Source organism: Eretmochelys imbricata, chromosome 7 (genome assembly GCF_965152235.1).
Source record: "Eretmochelys imbricata isolate rEreImb1 chromosome 7, rEreImb1.hap1, whole genome shotgun sequence".
Taxonomy (NCBI): domain Eukaryota; kingdom Metazoa; phylum Chordata; order Testudines; family Cheloniidae; genus Eretmochelys; species Eretmochelys imbricata.
Genome location: NC_135578.1, coordinates 48,070,055 through 48,090,025, shown reverse-complemented (window position 1 = coordinate 48,090,025; position 19,971 = coordinate 48,070,055). Strand labels below are relative to the sequence as shown.

The 19,971-nt window shown below is 55.0% G+C and overlaps 1 protein-coding gene across 4 annotated transcripts in view; it reads right to left on the bottom strand.

The window, feature by feature from the left end:
• CACNA2D2 (calcium voltage-gated channel auxiliary subunit alpha2delta 2) overlaps nt 1-19,971 on the bottom strand; it is a 570,874-nt gene that overhangs the window by 53,024 nt on the left and 497,879 nt on the right. For all 4 annotated transcript variants that reach the window (XM_077821335.1, XM_077821332.1, XM_077821333.1 and 1 more), the window contains exons 12-13: nt 16,184-16,262; nt 12,315-12,364 (exon numbers count right to left, since the gene is read on the bottom strand). In XM_077821335.1, coding sequence (XP_077677461.1) covers nt 12,315-12,364; nt 16,184-16,262 — 129 coding nt within the window. The remainder of the gene's footprint in view (nt 1-12,314; nt 12,365-16,183; nt 16,263-19,971) is intronic.

The following is a 19,971-nucleotide window of genomic DNA, read 5'->3' as shown; positions in this document are numbered from 1 at the left end:
CACACGCAGCCCCAGCCCCACTGGGAGCAGTGAGAGGAGAAACACCGGCTCATATGCGGGGTATGTGACAGAGCCCAGGCCAGGGAGATCCCTCCACCTTTGCTCCCCCACATCCCTGGCTACTCCTGGCCCTAGGAGAGATGTGGGCCTTCCTGCTTTCAGTTTCTTAGCCCTGGTCCCATCCTCAGTGGGCTGTGGGCTCTGCTCCATTCCCACCAACCCGGCCCCTCAGCTGCCCCTCAGTCCCACGGTGCCTACTCCCATTCTGGCTCTCCTGTTGGAAATGGCCAACATCAGCCAGAGGGACTCGTAGCTGGGGGCTCCACGCAACGCCATAGCATGCAACGGTGCCTGCCCGGCTGATCTGGGTGCGGCTGGGTCTTTGTCTCATCTAGGGCTGGGCGGGATGAAAGCTGCCACACCAGTACTTCCCCTTTAAAGGCTGATATAGCAACCCTGCAACATGGTCGGCTGCCTCTCAAGCTCCCCCTTGCTGCCAGGGGTGGCTTCTGCAGTACCCTACCTCAGTTTCCCCTTCACTCAGTAGCTCCATAGAGATTTGTGCCCAGTAACAATGCCCCTCCTTGAGGGCTGGTTTATTGCCATAAAATAAACTCAAACATAAAGTCTCCTCTGCCCCACTTTCCCACAGGGCCCAGCCCCTCTCCTCTCGAGACCTGTTTGTCTTTTTAGAGTCCCCAGCTGGGCCCTTCTGCCCTGGGGGTGGGAGCCTCCTTCCTCCCTGCTGCATCTGCAGGCATCTGCCAACCTCCTGCAGTGCCTTCTCTCTCCAGGCCTCTCCAAGGCCTGATCACATCACCAGACCCACTGGCCACATGTCAAGGCTGATCCCCCAATCTGGCACTTCGAGTGCAGAAGGTGGGGGCCCGCAAGGATTCTAAAAATTAATACTTGCCACTCCAGGCTTGTATTAAACTCCCAAGGTTACAGCTTTTCTCTGACCTTGGCTTGGTAAACGCTGCCATCACCCAAGTGAAAAACTGCCTCTTGCAAATCCTGGAAAAACTCACTTGGGAAGTTTTCCCTGAGGCCCCTCGGCTTGTCCACCCCTCCCTTGGGGAAGCCGAGAAAGAAAACAAACAAAAGGGAAACCCGGCTGTTGCCACCAGCTAATTGAAAAACATATGCACAGACCTTTTAAGACACAAACCAATCAGGTTTTTAAAAAAGGTAAATTTTATTAAAAAAAGAAGAAAGGAAACACATCTGGAAAATCAGGCAATTGCTAGATCTTATAAAGCAACTGAAAAGGGGTTAAACACTAGGAATGGTTCCCGGGGTCCAGCTTAACGTTACAAAAGAAAACAAAAATACCTGAGCTTAGCAGAGGAAATCCACAAGCCAAAATAAAGAAATAAACCTGATCACATCTATCTAAACATTCCCTGTCCCAGTGAATCCTTCTAGGTACGGAAGATAATTTTTCATACCTGGTTTAAATTTTACACAGTATTCCTGCTGCCCCTGTCTCCTCAGCCAAAAGAGAACAACCGAGAGACAAAGGGAAAGCTTTTTTCCCATTTTTAAAAAATTCTAGCCATCCCATTGATGCTTGTGGTCAGGTGCCCACTCCCTTTCCTTTACCTGGGGGACTCTATTAACCTGGGGGACTCTGTTAAAGCAAGCGGAGAACAGCCACCAAGAGGGCCTTTTCGCTAACTGGCTGGCTGGGTGTGCATAAAAGGGAGCTCCCCCTCGCCCCCTTCATTTATCGCACCACATGACTGTCATTCACTGGGTGCTCCGTAAGGGCTTTCCCACCCGAGGTTACACCCATCAGTGAAGCCTTGTGACTGCCCCAACTGTACAGATGGGGAAACTGAGGCTCAGAGAGAAGCGATGACATCCCCAAGGCACACAGAGAGTCAAGGGCAGAGTCGGAAATAGGACCCCGGAGTCCTGCAACCCTGCTCTAACCAGTAGATGACACTGCCTTCAAGTGATGCTGTTGAGCTGAAGGTCAAGAAATCCCCTCGGAGCTAGACTGCACACGTGCGGGCAGATGTGGGAGGGACTGGTACTGGACAATTCTTTCTCTGTCTCTTCTACTGCCACCATGACACCCACCTTTCTCTGGGCATGTACAGGCTCTGCGTTACTGCAGGGTCCTTCCTTCTGCCCCCGCCAACAGAGAACTTCCCTCACCAACTCATTCCCCCCTTCCCCCACTGCAACACCTGACACTGATGGCAGCATTGACAGGCATTCAGCATTGACTCAGGCACACAGGTTAAGGCCAGTTTTGGGTCCCAACTTGAGACTCCTTAAAGGGCAGGATTTCCAGTCAACGGGTGCTCCCCACTCTCTGACACCGAGGCCCCTTTGAAGGGTCTCAAATTGAGCCCCCCAAATCACTAGCCCCTTTTGAACACCCAGGACTGAGCATGCAGCATGGGGTATGTTTGTGGGGGAAGTCTCCTGCCCCTGCTTCTGGGAGGCAGCGTGGCCTAGTGGATAGAGCACTGGGTTGGCATTTAGGAGACCTGTGTGCTATTGCTAGCTCCGCCATGCTGGTTGACATCGGGCAACTCATAGCCTCACTCTGTGCCACAGTTTCCCCATCTATAAAATGAGGATCATGGCACTGCCCTCCCTTTGTAAAGCACTTTGAAATGTGCTAATGGAAAGAGCAAGGTAGTAGTACCCACCTCCCCTCTCACTCATTCACCCTGTACTACCCCCATGGCAACACTCCTACTCTATACTGCTGGGACAGAGAGCACAACTAGGCCCGAGGTGGCTCCCACAGGGGAGTAGCTTTTTGTCCTACTGACTTAGGAAGGATTTAAGCAGCTGAGCCCCACCAGCTCTGCAGACCACAGCGGAAGGAGGGTGATGAGGGAAGCACCAGGAGTGATGTGAACCGCACCTGTGAGTCATAGAATATTAGGGTTGGAAGGGACCTCAGGAGGTCATCTAATCCAACCCCCTGCTCAAAGCAGGACCAATCCCCAATTTTTGCCCCAGATCCCAAATGGCCCCCTCAAGGATTGAATTCACAACCCTGGGTTTAGCAGGCCAATGCTCAAACCACTGAGCTATCCCTCCCCCTAATCCTTTCTAAACCTGCAAATGTGCTACCAGTGTCTCCCCGAGTACCAGAGTAGGGGGAAGGAATGGGGACAGACTGGAGGCTTTGTGCTCTCGGCCACCTGCCCAAGTGCACTGGGGGCAGCGCTGCCCATCAGCCCTCCCTTCTCCCCAAATAGATTACCTGCCCCTGCAGGTTGCCATGGAGAGAGCAGCAGGCTGGAGCCTGGGCCCTGAGGGGGCTGTACTCTTTCTGGATGACAAGAGAGAGAAGCAAGGAGAAGGCATGGAGCAGGAGGGAGCCATGCAGCCAGAAAGAGAAAGCAGAGATCCTAGGAGAACACCAGGAATGCCATTAAAGCTGTATCCACGCTCACCGTTTAGCCCCATGGGAGAACTACTGTAGATGGGCCCTATCTATCTAAGCTGCTTACATGGCCCCCATCATATCCGAGCACCTAACACTCTTTAATGTATTTATCCCACCCCTGTTCAGCAGGGTAGGGCTGGTATCCTCAACCTGAGGCTCAGCATTGCACGGGACAGAGCAGGGATCCGAACCCTGGTCTCCTGCCAGCGCTCTGACCACTGGGCCATCCTTTCTTTCCACTCAGCTGAAGCACCAGATAATTGAGCCCTGCTCCGAGCAGGCCTGAGCTCCCACAGGACAGCAAAGGCACAGCCGTCTGGCGGCAACCCTGCGGTGCTGTTTAAAATTAGAGCATTGGAGGTGAATTCTGAAAGAAACCGACCTCCAGGCCCTTACTGCTGTGGGTACACCCCACTCACCATGAGCACACGGCTCTGCACCCGTGCCAACCAGCTTGAAACAAGAGTGCTAAGGGCACCCGCGGGGCCTGGCTGCAGATCGCGTAGACGTACCGAGCGAGCTGGGGTGCAGAAGCCTGAGTGATTCCCCAGGGTTCCAGGCGGGCTTGTGCAGCCTGCGATGGTGCCTGTGTGCCATGGTTTCAGTGCTCCAGTACCCAAGCAAAGCAAGATTCGGGCTAGCTCAGGTCCGTCGACATGAGCGGCAATCCCAGCCTGCGCTTGCAGTGCAGACACACAGCGAGAAAGGTTCTCAGCTCTGCTGCAGACACCCTGTGAGACGCTTCGCCCCGTGCCTTTCCTCGCTGGCACAGTGGGGACAGTGACACCGCCACGGGGGACTGGGAGGAGGGATCTGGCCAGACAGGTGGCCATGGGTACCCTGCAGATGATCGCTGGCTGGCGAAGGAGGCGGCAGGAGGAAGTGGAGGCAAAGAATGGAGAAGAAGGAAGCAAGCGCTGTCAGCCACATGGAAAGAATTCAAAGCAAACGGCGAATTCCAGCACGAAGTGCGGCCATGCAAGAGATGCCCCCTCTGCTGCAGTGCCCGGGCCGTACTGGGCCCTGGCTGGGAGGGATAGTCCCATGTTCCAATCTAAGTCAGAAACATTCACTGCAGGCCAAACGCTCTGAGGAGTGCTGGGGAGCTATGCCAGAGAAAGGGAGGGTTCCAGGCAGCACCGAGGGCTCAGGGGTCTCTGTCCCCTCAGGCTGTCTCCCTTTTGTGTTTGTTGGCACACCTTCGCACAGCGACTGCATCACGGGGTGCGTCCTCGCCCTGGGAGGCAGCATTAGGAAGTGGCATGACATCACCACAGGCCCTGATGCAATGCGGCACCATGGAAGCATACGGTTCAATAGCCAGCTATACTGCAGGCCTTGGGCCCATCGCACCTTCTCCTTACTAGGAGCCCAGCCACATCTGGGACTCCCTCATTTTCCTCTAGGCCAGGCTGGGGGATATGGGACAAACCACCAAACCCTTCTGTGAATGGCACGACAGGAAAGAGGTAGGGACAAGGAGCCACTTCTTCCCGAACATCCACCCCCTGCTTCCCACCCTGCTCACACTGCCCTATGGGCCCCCTAAGAAAACCTATAGCTGCACCAAACATGGGGGGCCCTCTGGCAAACTGCAGGGCTGCAAGATGCAGCCCCATCCAAGATCCTGAGTGACCACTGGTCAAGAACCTGGTAGTGACCCAAACAGAGCCCAGTGGGAACGTCAGCAGGGGAGACAGACGTGATGGGGAAGTCCAGCCATTCACCATATGGAGGGACCCAGCATGGCGAGATGCTGGCCAAGCCCTTCCGAGTGATTGTGGAGGAGTCTCTGCCGTGTGGTAGGCTGAATGGTTCTGGATGGCCAGGAGTACCATGGGTCAGCTGGGATGGGGCTGAGAATGGCTCAGGCACCAGCTCAGCAATTCTCCAGACTGTGCCAGCAGAGCCCTGAGAAATGTCTTGGCTGCATGAACGCCAGTTATGTATGATGTTCATGTTACTCTGCACCCCTGGGTGGGAGCAGGAACTGAACGAACAACCTCTGGATCTTAAAAGCAGGAGCCTCAATGGGTGGAGCGCAAAGAGCCGACCCAGAGCCCTGGTGGGCTCAACAGTCTCTCTCTGGCCCAGCCAGTACTGGAGTGGGTGCAGTCCCACCGCACGATGGGCCGCGGAGGTGTAGGGAGGGAGGTGATAACCACAGACGACGCTGGGGACAGGACTGGTTGCCCAGCAAAATGGTGCCTGGCTCATCATATCCTCAGCAAAACTCTCAATTCCAATGGGAAGGTTTGCCTGAGGGAGGACTGCAGGATCAGGCCCGTGGCTGGATCAGACAAACAGTCGTTCGGAGCACGTCCAGATGAACACACTGGCAATTTAGCTTTCTGAATGGGGGGAGCAGCAGGCGCCAATGAGCTCAGTAACATGACATCTGTCACTAGCACAGCAGCTTCACTTTACTACCCTCCGTTCCAACCAACCTACTCTGCCTCACCCCAGGCACTAAGAACGTAGGACACAAACGACTACACAACCGCCCCAGCCACCCCTCTCAGAGCCATTACTCGGATGGAGTTTGACTTTTCAGGAGAAAGGCAACAGACTCGGGGGCTGTCTGAGCTCAGATTCAAGACAGTGGTGAGCTTTATGTTAGGGTGGTTCTGATCTTGTTTTACACTTAATTTCAAAGGGATACAATTGCGAGAATGGATGTCTCTGAGAAATTAGTGCACTGTAGCTCTGCATTGCTGGTTGGAGTCTTTTTAGTTGTTTTCTGGTTTCTGAGCTATTAGGGGCCGTGTTTTCAAGCGGAGATTCCAATAAAATCACCTGACTCCAGGAGCTAGGAGGTGAAGGAAATCATCAAATCTGCAAGGCTTGTAATCCACAGATTCCAAGGCCAGAAGGAATCACTGTGATAATCTAGTCCGGCATCCTGTATAGCAAAGGCCAGAGACCTGCCCCACAATAACTCCTTTCAAACTAGTGCAGACCTTAAAAAAAAAAAAAATCAAAATCTTGATTTAACAGTTGCTGGTGACAGAGAATCCACCAAGATGCTTGGAAAATCATTCCAAAGGTCAATTGCTCTCACTGTTAAAAATTTACACCTTATTGCCAGTCTGAATTTGGCTAGCTTCATCTTCCAGCCATTGGATTGCATTAGACCTTTGTCTGCTAGCCTGAAGAGCCCATTAGTAAATATTTGTTCCCCAGGAAGGGTCAGGTGGGCTGGAGACCCCAAGCTGTGACATTACTGCTATTTTTAGTAATGCACGCTAGCGGGGCTGGAGTCTGTCTACCTGGGCTGAGAAGCTTATGCCAGTGGCAGGGCCCCATGAGTCTATCGCTAAAACGCAGATTCTCTAGTCCTTTACTCATTCCTGTGGCTCTTCTCTGACCCCACTCCACTGTATCAACATCCTCCTTGGATGGTGGGCCCCAGAACTGGACACCGGACTCCAGCAGTGGCCGCACCAGTGTCAAACACAGAAACAGAGAGTTGGCAACACCCAAGAGAGAGATTTTGTCGCTTGCACCTTTACGTCTCGGGCCAGGTCCTCAGCAGTACCAGCTCAGGATATGTCCCAGGATTTTCAAACTGACCACGTGTCACTTAGGACCACGACAGCACCATGCAACATTCCCTGAGCGTAACCCCCTGCTTTGGGCTCTGTGAGGGCAAGGCTGTGACCTGGTGCGCGAGGAAGTGCTAACAAAGCAGAGGTGCACAAAGGGGGTGTGGGGTCAGACTCCCAGTCCTCACACCAGGTATGATGCCAAGTGGAGGGGACATGCTCCCCCCCTTCCCTGGCTCTGTGCCTCCAGTACCGCGCTGGCAGGATGGGTCTGGTGCCAGGGGGGCTCCTGTGGCCATGCTTCCCTCCCTTTCTTGGGCTGCAGCCAGCCCCTGCACTAGGCAGCAAGGTGGGGTTGGGAAGGAGCAAGGGGCCTCCATCTCCTTAGTGTCCTCTGCGGGAATCTGCTGCAACTGCAGTGCCTGAGAGCAAGTATAGCTCCCAAAAGGGGTGCGGAGGAGGTGGGGCCACGCCTCCCCCCTTCCACAGTAGCCAGTACTTCTGGGAGAGCTTTATGCCGGCTTTTAAAGGGTGTTGGAGCAGGAGTTCCCCTCTGCCTGCCAGGGGCTTCTGCAGAGCATGTGTGTGCAATACACGGGGCACAGAAAGGCCCAGTTTCTGTCCACGGCTCCGTGCACTGGGGCATGGACACCACCATCTAGGAGAGGGCAGCACAGCGACTGGCACAGCGGGAACCCAGCAGGTTGGTCCCTCGGCAATTTCCCTTTTTCTTGTCCCTAGACTCAGCCCCCTCCTGCCACGGCGAGGGGGAGCGCGTCTGTCAGTCCCTGTGCAGAGCTCCCGGTGAGCTGCAGCAGTTGCTCCTTGCTGGGTGGACACTTCACCAGTGCTGGCTCCTGTTGTAGCTGGAACTAGCTGCACTGCCCCACAGCTCCCCGTGCTGGGTGGCTCATGTGCCCTTGCACAGGCACCGAGTCCAGATTTACCCAGCACACAGACAGACAGGGGGCATGTCTACATTGCAGTCGCAGGCGTGATTGCAGCTCAGGTGGGCAAACCTGTGCTAGCTAGATTAAAGACAGCACAGCTAACACGAGCAGTGGCGTGGGCTCTACGAGCCCCCTGGAACCCTGGGCATGTATTCACGTTCCTGCCAGCTAGATTGTGCCAGCTAGATCAAAGCTAGTGCATGTCTGCCCACTCAAGCTGCAATCACACCTCTGATTGCTGTGTAGATGTACCCAAAGCCTCTCATACGACACACGGAAGCAGACGCGCGCTCTTGAGAGTACAGATGGGTCTCAATGTTTAAACTCACATACACACACTCAGCAGCCCCCCCTTCCCCCACTTGCATCTACACACAGTGTGAATCTCGTCTCTCTTCACACTGGTTTTATCTCATGGCCTTCAGCGCAGTTCCTCCTGATTTACACCAGGGCTAAGAAATATCAGGCTCAGTCCCTGTGCATACAGCTGTCTCCCTCTACTCCCGTACACTCCCAGGAAAATACACCAACCCAGATCTGGTGCCTGGCACCACAAAGGCCCATGGCAGCTGGGCGGAGCAATTGCAGGGAAAGTCCTGGAGAATGGTCAGTGCCGACAAAAACTTTGGAGAATTTAGCTGCGAACTCTATCAGCTCTCTACTGAGCATGTGCAAAATGAGATTTTTCAAAGGCCAAATGTTTTTTCATGGGAACATCCCGGACACAAGGATGATCCATCAGCCAAATTCCAAGCCCTCGCTCCAAAGCCCAAAGGTGTGCGAACTTCTCAATGAAACTGCTGCAAGATTCTTTTTTTCACATGGGCAAAACAATGTATTTTTTCCCCTAATCTCGTTCTTGGAAATGGTTAAACCATTTTGGCTGACAGCTGAAATCAGGCTGAGGCAGCCACATGACATGGAAAATTTCAGCCCGAACAGTTAAAGTCTGCCAAATTTCTAAAGTAACTGAAAACAGGGTCTTGTAATGGGAAGTATTGGGCAACCTTAACAATAAGCAGTGCTACTTTAGAACTTCTCAAACCTGAAGGCTCATCTGGCTTCTGGTTCCCAAGGGGACCCTCTGAACCCTGTGAAGAGGGTCATATCCATACAGGTGGTTTGAGAGGGCCATGGACTGGAAACTAGTGAGCACATGCAGGAAACTTTGCAGAAAGATCCCAATGCCTCCACCAAGAAACTTGACACTTCCTGGCAATGAGATGGGGACACAAAGCCGAACCCCATGAAAGGTGACAAAGCAGCAAAGACAAAAAGCTGCTTGTCACTGGGTGAAGCTGGAAAGGTTCAGTATAGCCACGGAGGGTTCAGTATAGCCTGGCTCAGAGCGCTCCCCTCTCTCCAGAAGTATCTTGTGGGACGTGCCAACATCTGGCTTCTAGTGATGAGGCAACAGGTTCTTCTCCTCTTCCTTTCATCTGGATCCCGCTGCTGACATGCTGAGGATTGGAGCGTAGAAGGAGCCAGCTGGTTGTTTTCTCTAGCCTTAAGGCTGGTGACTGTTTGGGATTCAGCTTTCTAACCGGACCCCTGGGAAGTTCACAGCAGTCTTCAGACAGTCTCTCTCAGGTGGGAGCCTTGGAAAGGAGATGCCGACTGCCCCTTCAGAGTGCTCACAACACATTTATTAGCAGGGAGGGGAAAAGCCTCTGGGGGTTATCCCATCTCGCTGGCTTTTTAACTGTCTTGGCCCATCCAAGAGCCAGATCAAAGCTGGCCCATCTACCGACGGGAGGGGGCAGGAATGCAGCAGATGAGCTAATGAAGAAAACATCTTGCAGGTTGTTCTCAGCCATCCGGAGGGAGAACTGCAGCAGGTGGGGCCCTCGCCCTGATGCATGCCACCCTCCCAACGTCGAGTGAGCCGCCAGCGGGGAGCCTCCTGTCAAAACGCCTGGCTCTCTTCCCCAGGGATAAGGCTCTGCTGCCGGGGGGAGGCACTACACATGCTGCCACCCAGCTGTCTGGATCCACAGGAGCTGCATAGCCGTACAGTCTGCCAGGGTACCTCCAGCCCAGGGGCTGCAGATTTCATTGCTGCTGCTACCATGTGTCTCCTGCACTAGACAGGGCTGGGCGAAGGTTGGGGTCTGCGATGTGACTGACAGCTCTTTGTCCAGTGCAGGGTTAAACCAGTCTGTAAGCAGCAGTCTCCAGAGAGGGGTAATTCCACTGGCCCAGAGAGGGGAAGGGCCTGGAGCCCCTCCTCTCCTGCCTGCCATGGAACTGCTCTCTCTCACAGGCCTGGCCTTATGGGACTATTCACTCTCCCTGATGTCCCACTGGGGGCTGGCAAATTGCATCTCACTTATCTGTTCCCCAGAGGAGCCTGTGCTCTGCATACAGCATGCATCGCCCACTGGACTGCTCCGTACCCATACAGGGCTCCCCATCTGTCCCATGCTCCATCTCTACAGGATGGGCAATACCTACACCCTACACCAGAGTCATGGGACCAGGGTGTGGGGAGCACATGGTACCTGGACCCTCCCCCAGGATGGGACTGGGGGGCACATGACACCCGGACCCTACCCCAGGATGGGATGGCAGGGGGGGAATGACAGGACACTCGGACCCTACCCCAGGATGGGGGCAAGGGGTGGGGACACCAGGACTTTATTTTCTCCCCATTCTTGCTGGTTTCCCTTTGAGTATCCAACATGACAGCTGCAGAGAAACCAAGGAAAGGCAAAGGGAGCAGAGAACTGCCCCCACAGATGAGGAGAAGGAGAACCAGGGGAAGAGCAGAACTTCCCCAGCCGTTCAGCGAGGCTAGGGGACAGGCCAGCCCCCAGCGTCCCATGGACAACCTTGTGCAACCAGCTTAAGCTCACTCACTCTCCCATTCATTTTCCCCCTCCCTCTTTTGCTGTGTTGTTTTGCAATTGTCTGGCTGGAAGGCCTGGCCGGGCTGTGAATGGAAGGCCACTAGCCCAGCCCAGCAGTGCCATTTGCCAGGTGCTAGTAACTCGTCCCCAGCTCTCACTTGCCGCCTGTCACCTTGAACAGCCTGACAGACCAGATGGCGCCGCTCGCTCTGCTCCGTGTGGATTAAAGCATGAAGTTTAATAACTAGCCACTTAAGGAGGGAAGGGAAAAAAGGGTCCAAGAAGAGGGCCATTCGTTTCAATAATGCAGCTCATCAGGCTCTGTGACGGGTACCTAGTTTCTGCTCTCCTTTCCCAACGTGGACTCAGGTCACACTGAAATGGGTCTGGAGGCCCCAGCTGGGCACCCCATAGATGTCTGTCTGCAATGTGTACTCAGTAATTCAGGGTGCTTAGAGGTTTGGCCTCAGGAAAGATTCAAGGCTGGGACAGCAGGGCGAGTGGGCTGCTGGTGGGGACCGAGAGGCATCTGCAGAACAGGGTGGAATGGCCAGGCATGGTTTGCAGCTTGCAGATTTAATAGATCCCAAGGCCAGAAGGGGGCACTGTGATCACATAGGAGATCAGACTAGATAACCCCGGCCAGCGAACTTCCCCAGAATAATTCCTACTGTACCAGTGCAGAGTCCAAGGGGTAGTGGTGAGGTTCTATAAAACACAGCCAATCTGGATTTAAAAATCGCCAGTGATGGATGAGCTGTTCTTGAGGCAGGGGGTGAGAGAGGAGACATTTCTCCCAGTGAAGTCCACTCGGATCAGAGCCAGCTTTGGCCCTTTGATCTGACTCCCTTTGGCCCCAGTCCTGGGCAGAGGGAAGTCCCTGCCACTACCTGCACTTCTGTCCCCATACTTCTGAGGCGGTGCTGCCCGTGCGCCAGAGAGGTGTTCAAGCCCCGCTGCAGGAACAGGGGTAAAACCTTCAGCTGCGAAGGCCGTGTCTGCACTAGCATTCCCCACTTGATCTACCACCACTGCAGGTCCTGTGGCATGCTCTGGGGTAGAGGAGTCGCCAGCAGCATTCTACCCCTGTGCTCGGTTCCATGCTAGCCAGCAGTGTGGCAACAATGCTGGCAGACAGCGTGCACCAGGGCCCTTACTGGGGCAGGGGCAGCAGTGGGGGATTCCAGGGGAGAAAATCTAGCACAGGCCCAGCCAGCCCCGTCCAGTGGCAACATTACCGGGCTTGCTGGCAGACAATCCAGTGGCTGGGAGATGATGCCAGCTAAGGACAACGTGGAAAGAGGTGCCTGTGTGTAAGCATAAGGGCAGTTAACTCCCCTTTGGATTGGCTTCTCCTCCATCAGCTGGAGTCCTACCCCAGCACTGGGTGTCTCTCTCAGAGCCCAAGCCACTGGGTCCGATGCAGGAACCCCAGGAGCCAGTTCTCTAGCTTGCATCATGCAGGAGGTCAGACTAGAGGGATCATCTGACCTTCCTGCCAGTGGACCTCTAGGTGTATGTGTGCTGGGGGCCAGGTGTGGATCCTTACCTGTGTGTTGATTCGGATGGCCCCAATGGAGGGAATTTCGAAGTAGTAACCTACGCAGAGAAACAAAGCAGGGAGCTGTAGAAACATGCCCATTGCACATAGCCTGGTACCTCCCCATTTGCCCTTTCCCCAATACCCTTCCTCCTCACAGCCTCAGAGCCACAAGGATGTGATCCCAAAGTCCCACGGGTACCACCTGCAGGGATCCCTGAGCTAGAGCCCCAGACCCTGGAGACAACGGGCCCTGGGTGGGAAGAAGGAGCCAGCAATGGACGGGGGAGCAGGATACCCAGTCGTTCTCTTTGAATTGAAACCAGGATGGGATTCTACAGGCAAACAAACAGATGGGGCTGTGAAAAAACCAGAAGGACAGGAGCTGTAAGGACCAGAAGAAGAAATGAATCCTACAGGGCAGGAGCAAAGGGTAAGCACAAAGCTGGGGGTGGGTGGAGCCCAGGGCTGGCAGAGCAGGGGGCTGTGGGTCAGGAGTGATGGGGATGGGCAGAACTTATGGGTGGGAGCCCAGGGCTGGGACAGTGGGGGTGGAGGAGCTGTGGGTTGGGATTCAGAGGTACCGGCAGGGCTGTGGGCATGGAGGGGAGCCCAGGGCAGGGATAGCAGGGGGCTGTGGGTTGGGATTGAAGGGTATGGGCAGAGCTGGAGGGGAGGAAGAGGGGGACGGCAGGGCTGGAATAGCATGGGGGATGCAGGTCCGAATGAGCTGTAGGATCAGGCCCATGTGGAAGAACCTGAGCCCAGGGTCTGCTGCAGTTGTCAGTCTACAGAGCATTCACACCATGCCACACAAAGCCCTGGGAATTCAGGAGGCAGTTTGTAAAGTGCCCCTCCCCCACATAAAATGATAACGAGGCATCAATCAGCTTTAAAACAGACCAGTGATTTGGGAAGCCTGTCAGTGGTCACTTTTGATCTTCGACGCCCCCTTGTGGCAAAACCAAGTGACATAGCAATTCTGCCTCAGTTTCCCCTCCATTGCTGGAGTGATCACTATCTAGCCCAGGGACCTCAAACTCAAATCACCACGAGGGTCACATGAGGCCTAATACATTGGCCTGAGGGCCGCACCACTGACACCTTTTCATACAAACATACAAAAGCCCCCGCCTCTGCCCCTGCTCCCACTCCACCCCTTCCCCAAAGTCCTCGCCCCAACTCCGCCCCCTCCTTGCCCCTATTCCAACCCCTTTCCAAAATCCCAGCCCTGCCTCTTCTCCGCCTCCTCCCCTGAGCGTGCAGCTCCCCGCTCCTCCCTCTCCTTCCTGGAAAGTCCTGAGCGCTGGGAGGTAGGCGGAGGAGCAGGGAGGCGGTGTGGTCGGGTGTGGGGTGAGGGGCAGAGTGGGGGGAATTGGCGCCTACGGCGGGCTGCAGGAAATAGCTCCGCGGGCCGCATGCAGCCTGTGGGCCGCGTGTTTGAGACCCCTGATCTAGCCTGCCTGTTGATTTTTTGCTACAGCCTCTGCCCTCTTGCCAGGTCACTAGTGATCCTATTCCCTTGCAGAGTGTTCGAGTCCTATGGATCAGGAGGCCAGTCGCCCTAGGTAAGGGGTGTACATTGCTGGTCTCTTCAAAGCATGGCTTGCCAGTTCAAGGCCTTAGTAAAACCTCTTGCTAGGTTTGGCACGGGAACCCAGAGACCCTGTCTGAACCTGTCAGAGTCACCCTGGGGGCTGCTCTTTGAGAGGATCCGGTTTCTTGGGCAGCATCTCACCAGTCTCTGGCTGAAGGCTCCTGCTCCTAAGCCTCCCTGGTAGCCACCCCTCCCATCCACTCCACAGCTCTCTTATCTCCACAGCCCAGCTGTGAGGCCAACCATTAGCCCAGCTAAGCAGGCCGGCAGCTTTCCCTAGTAACACTCCAGCAGCCGAGAGAGCATGTGCTCCCCTGGCGCCGGGGCCCAGCGTGAATCCCCTGAAAGAAGTCAATTTGCAGAGAGTGGGTTCTCTGCATCCACTGAAAATCAGGCTCCCAAATCACGGGTCACCTTCCAAAACCTTGGCACTCGTATGCTGAGTGAGATGCAGAACCGGGACCGCACCCCAAGAGTCCATTGCTGTAACCGCTGGACAGCCCCGGGTCCCCATGAGCGAGACATGGAAGGGAGTTGATAAGCCATAACGAGCATTACCCGCTGTGGGGCTGCAGCATGGTAACTGAGACTCAAGTAAAGCTAAGAGGGGTGAGGAACAGACATTGTAGGCGCATGGTGCATGAATTCCTAGACGTGCTGGGACTGCGGAGGGCACCGAGACGATAGCTGAATTAACTAGCCCGGGGCTTGGTGGGTGCCTGCGACTGATACAGCCAGGTGAGGGGGAGATCCCTGGCCAGGGACAAAGGAGAGCCAGAAGCAGTGCTGGCTAGGGAAGAGGCAGAGACGGGTGGCAGCAGGTAGAGAGGAGGGAGAGAGACTCGCAGGAATGGAGAGGTGGGGAGGGAGAGTCCCTGGCAGAGAATGGAGCCAGGAGGCTGCTGAAGAAGCCCAGGGAAGCGATATGCAGTGGGCTCAGTGAGCGGTGGTGTGAGTGCAGAGTGAAGGCTCCTCACGGCTCCCCCACAGAGCAGGCCGTAGGGAGAGGGCTTGGCATGGCAGACACGTTCTTCAGGCAGGAAAGGAGGCAGGCTGAAGGCAGGAGGGGAGAGCGCTGGGCCAGGCCGAGTGGGCAGAGCCCCATGTCAGACCTCTCCAAGCAGTGTGGGGAGAGGGGGGGGACTAGCTGCCTCAGCCTATCCCTGGTCCTGAGTCAGCTCCCGGGGGGAGGCTCACTGCTCCTTGGAGCCCAGTTGGCTCCTTTGCTCATGGAACCCCGCCCCCCAACCGCACTCCTGGGCAGCTCTGCTACAGGGTGAGGCCCTCCCCATAATCTGCTCCATGCCCCCTAGTCTGCACTCGTGGCAGTGACCCCCACAAGCAGTTCCCCCTCCCCTATGTGTGGGGGTCCTGCACATGCCATCCGGCTCCCCTGGCAGACGGGGTCCCCAGTGGGCACAGAACCGACACAGGGATGACTGCCTCTCCCTTTACAGGCAACTACATGCCGGCAAACGGTGCCTGCTTGGCCGCCCTGGAGCCCTCTATCCAGACAGCAAAGGCAGAGCAAACTTCCCATACACCTCCTCTGCCACTCAGTGCGACAGAACTGCCCGAGGGCGAGGGCACCTCAGCCCGGTCCTTGGCCCCTCTGCTGGGGTGAGCCTGGCTAGGTGCTGGGGTGCATCTTTTCTGTGCAGTCCAGCTTCGAAGGAGAGGCTGGGGCGGTAAGCAGCACACAGCACTGGCTCCCAGGGTGACTTTGTATCCTCTCTCCACCTCGGCCACTGAGGAAAGTCAGACCAGGAGGGGGCGCTTTGCTTGTGTGGATGGAAAGCACAGACGCCTTCTGTCTGCGAAGGGTGACTCCCCTGCGCTTTCCCTGCAGGCTCCCAATCAGCCAGCAGATGGCACTCTTGGGTTAGGTTTGTTGTGTTGCTGGGGCTCTGAGAAGCTCTGGATAACAGGCAGAGACTATTTGGAGCGTCTTGTGAATTGCACTGTGAGTCACAGAGTGCCGAGCCTGGAACCCTGGCTCCGCGCTGGGCCCCCGACCCCAAAATGCCAGAGCATGAGGAGCAAGACATCAGCTGGACCCTCCAGTTAAACAATGTAGCAGCAAAGCCGCAGCCCTGTACCTCGGAGGTTAGATCTGTCTGCGGTGGGCAATGCCATCCAACCATCGAGCGGGGTGAGCTTCCCCACAGCAGAGTCCGACCCACCCCGCTGAGAGCCCGGCCGGTGGGAGCTGCCTCCCTCCCCGCCTTACCCCACTGTTCATGGCGTGCTGGCTATTCCCCCCGAGCGCCGTCCTACTTACCTTTGTTGGCACAAGCCATCCACTGCAGGGGGGTCACGTCGTAGTTGTGCTGCCCCACCGAAAAGGTGAACACTCGCACCTGGGGGAAGGGGGGCAGGTTAGTAACGGGGGACAGACTAACTGCACTATGCCCCAGGATGTCTCAGCACTAGATCATAATGCCACAAGAGCTGGGCCGTGTACCCGCTCAGGCTGAAGGCCCTCACTGAGCTAGCTGGCCTGGCTGGGCTTGGGGCACTGCAGTGCAGGAGCCCAGGGCTGCAAGCTGAAGCCAGACAATCTGAAACTAGAAACAAGGCAAAAATGTTTCACAGTGAAGGTGACCAAGCACTGGAACGAGCTCCAAGGGAAGCCTTCATCCACTGGTGTCTTCAAATCCAGCTTGGCTGCCTTGGCGTTAGCCAAACCCAGGTTAGCAGGCTTGGCACAGGGGCAACTGGGTGTGGTTCTCTGGCCTGCAGGAGGCCAGCCTGGACGATCCGATGGCCCCTTCTGCCCTCAAACTCTAGGAATCGATGAGCACAGCAGTGTGGTCTAGTGGACGGAGCATGGGACTGGGAGACAGAAGCTCCCAAGTTCTTCTTCTTCTCCTAAGGCCCCCACTTGAAACCAGAGCCTCCCTGTACAAACACAGCGAGAGACAGTCTCATACAACTGAAAAGGCAAGACAGGGACAAGGAGCCAGAGAGGTGAAATGACTTGCCCAATAGCACACAGCATAGACAGGCAGTGATTGAGCTGGGCAGAGTGCCCAGCTCTCCCGAGTCTCAGTCTTGTGCCCCTCCCCACTAGACCATGCTGCCTCTGACGTCCGCCCACCATTCCACTGATGGATCTTCCACCGATCCTGTCTGTGGTCTGGTTCACTCCCTGTGTGCACCCTGGACTTAGGGCCAGCCTGGGACAGGCATTTAGGCACTGTTCTGCTCTGTGTTGCTATGCCTAACTAATTTAGGAGCCTGAGTCCCATTGACTTTCAATCAGTCAGTTAGGTATTGCTTTGCTCAGGTGGGTTGTGAGGCTTTGAAAATGTTATTACAATCTAAAGTGAAGAAAATCTCACTCCCCATAGACCCTCAGTCTTTAAGGTCCAGTATTTTCTGTGAACCCCGCGAAGCACCCCGATCGAATCAGCTTAGCACTGTGACTATCAAGACACTTATTACTCTTGCCTTTACAGTAAACGCACGGGTGGGGGTAGGAAAATGTTTGACTTCCACCTGATCTAGACACTTCTTTGAGCCAAGCAGCAGCTGTAGACTACAGCTCCCAGCAAGCAACACTCTATCTGGGTCTAGATTAAATTATTATAAGGTGGGTGCAAAACTTGCTGAAAGACCGTACTCAAAGTGTAGTTATCAATGATTTGCTGTCAGACTGGGAGGATGTATATAGTGGGGTCCTGTAGGGGTCAGTCTTGGGTCCATTACAATTCAATATTTTCATTAATGACTTGGATGATGGAGTGGAGAGTGTGCTTACAAAATATACAAGAGACACCAAGCTGGCATGGGTTGGCAGCACTTTGGAGAACAGGATTAGAATTCAAAATGACCTTGACAAATTGAAGAATTGGTCTGAAATCAACAAGATGAAATTCAGTAGAGACAAGTGCAACATACGGCACGTGGAAGAAAAAAAATCAAATGCACAGCTACAAAATGGGGACTAACTAGGTGACTGTGCTGCTGAAAAGGATCTGGGGGTTAGAGTGGATCAAACTGAATACGAGTCAACAATGTGACACAGTTGCAAAAAGAGCTAATATCATTCTGGGGTGTATTAACAGGAGTGTCGCATGTAAGACACAGGAGGTCATTGTCCTGCTCTGCTCGGCACTGTTGAGGCCCCAGCTGAAGTGCTGGGTCCAATTCTGGGTGCCACACTTTGGGAAAGATGTGGACAAACTGGAGAGAATATAGAGGAGAGCAACAACAATGATCAAAGGTTTAGAAAACCTGACCTGCGAAGAAAGATTAAAAAATGGAGTGTTTAGTCTTGAGATAAGAAGACTGGGGGACGGGGGGGGACGGGGACGGACGGACAGGGGGACGACACACCTGATAACAGTCTTCAAATATGTTAAGGACCGTTACAAAGAAGATGGTGATTAATTGTTGCCCACACCCACTGACAGTAGGACAAGAAGCAATGGGTTTAATCTGCAGTCAGGGCAATTTAGGTTCGATAGTAGGAAAAACTGTCTAACTCTCCCGATAGTTCAGCTCTGGAACAGGCCTCCAAGGGAGGTTGTGGAATCCCTGTTACTGGAGGGTTTTAAGACTAGGTTGGACAAACACCGTCAGAGGTAGTCTAGGCTGACCCTCCAGTCCTCCCCAGCAATCGAAGGGATGCTTGGCCCGTGGAGGCTGGTCTAATGAATGTGGAACAGCTCCACTTCTGCTGCATGGTCTGGGCTGGAGAGGATTCCCTGCTCCCCCTTGCCGAGTTACTGGGGAGATGGATGGGGGTCACAGAGTGGTGACCCGCTGCCGGTGGGCTGGCAGGGAAAGGAGCCATCTGGGCACAACCCTCCTGCCTCCTGGGGACTCCTCTCCCATGGTCCCACAGCCCCTTGAGAGCACTGAGGTGCTCCCATTCCGCTCTCTTCCAGCCCAGCTCTCCTGTGACACATCCCCTGTGTACCAACAGCCCGGGCGAGGGAGCTCTGCCCATTTCCTTCCCTGGCACTTCAGCACAGGAAATAAGACAGCCCTGGCATGTGAGCCGCCCCATTACAGGGGCAGTGGTTCAGTGCAGGACCAGGCGGGCAGGAAGGACAGACGTCGTAATAGCTCCCATCAAATGAGGTGGAATCAGGTGATAAAGCCAATGCCTGTTTCCCCTTTCCTTGTGATGAACTGGCGCATGGCAAAGCAGCTGCAGAGATTCACTCCCTGCCCCCTCACAGGGCTTCTCACCCACCTTTCCCGACTCATGCTCAATCCCCTACTCGTGATGGGCAGCCCCAGGAAGGGACGGAGGAAGCAGGTCAATGATACCACCTCTGCCCACCTCGCTGGCTCATTCACAGCACGTTGCTCCCAGGGAGAAACCCCATTGCATTTCCCGGGTATGTCTTTGCCTGCTCTTCTGCCCCTGACATGAGGCTCTGTGCACTAGATCCCTGTCTTGTGCTATGCAGGCACGACCCATTCACTGCCAGGCCCACCCCTTGCATCCCCAACCTTTTGTCCGTCCCCTTTGCTCTGAAGAGGATGGAACAGCCAGATCTCTCCGTAGCTTGCAAGATTCCCCTGAGCTCAGAGCTGGGCTGCAGCAGCTCCACCTTTGGCTCAGTGCCCTTTGGGACTCAGCCCTTGTGTCTATGCACAAGGGACAGCACAAGGCAGTGGCCGTGCAAATTTCCCCTCCCTTGTGCCTCTGGAGGGCTGGACTCAAAGGAGAGCTCAGGCCTTGGCTACCCTGCAGGCTTGCCCTGGTCCCACAACCTGTGCAGCTGCACCGAGATGGGGTTCACTGCAATTTGCATCAGTGGATCACACCCCGTTTTCAGAACCCAGTGTAAATCACGGCTTCCCCTGCACATACTAGGGGTCTGCTCTGGTGGCTGGAATCCAGGCAAATTCCGAGTCCAGACAGCCCTCCATCGCCATGGCCCTTAGCCTCTCACTTGAGACTGTAACCTAACTAATGCCAGGGTGGCAGTGGCTTTTGTGTTGTGGATAATCGCAGCGGGCTGAGAACAGAGCACTCATTTCACACAGGCCACCAAACTTCCATTGCATGGGGCTGACTTTTGGTCTCCATCGAGCTTGAATCCAAAG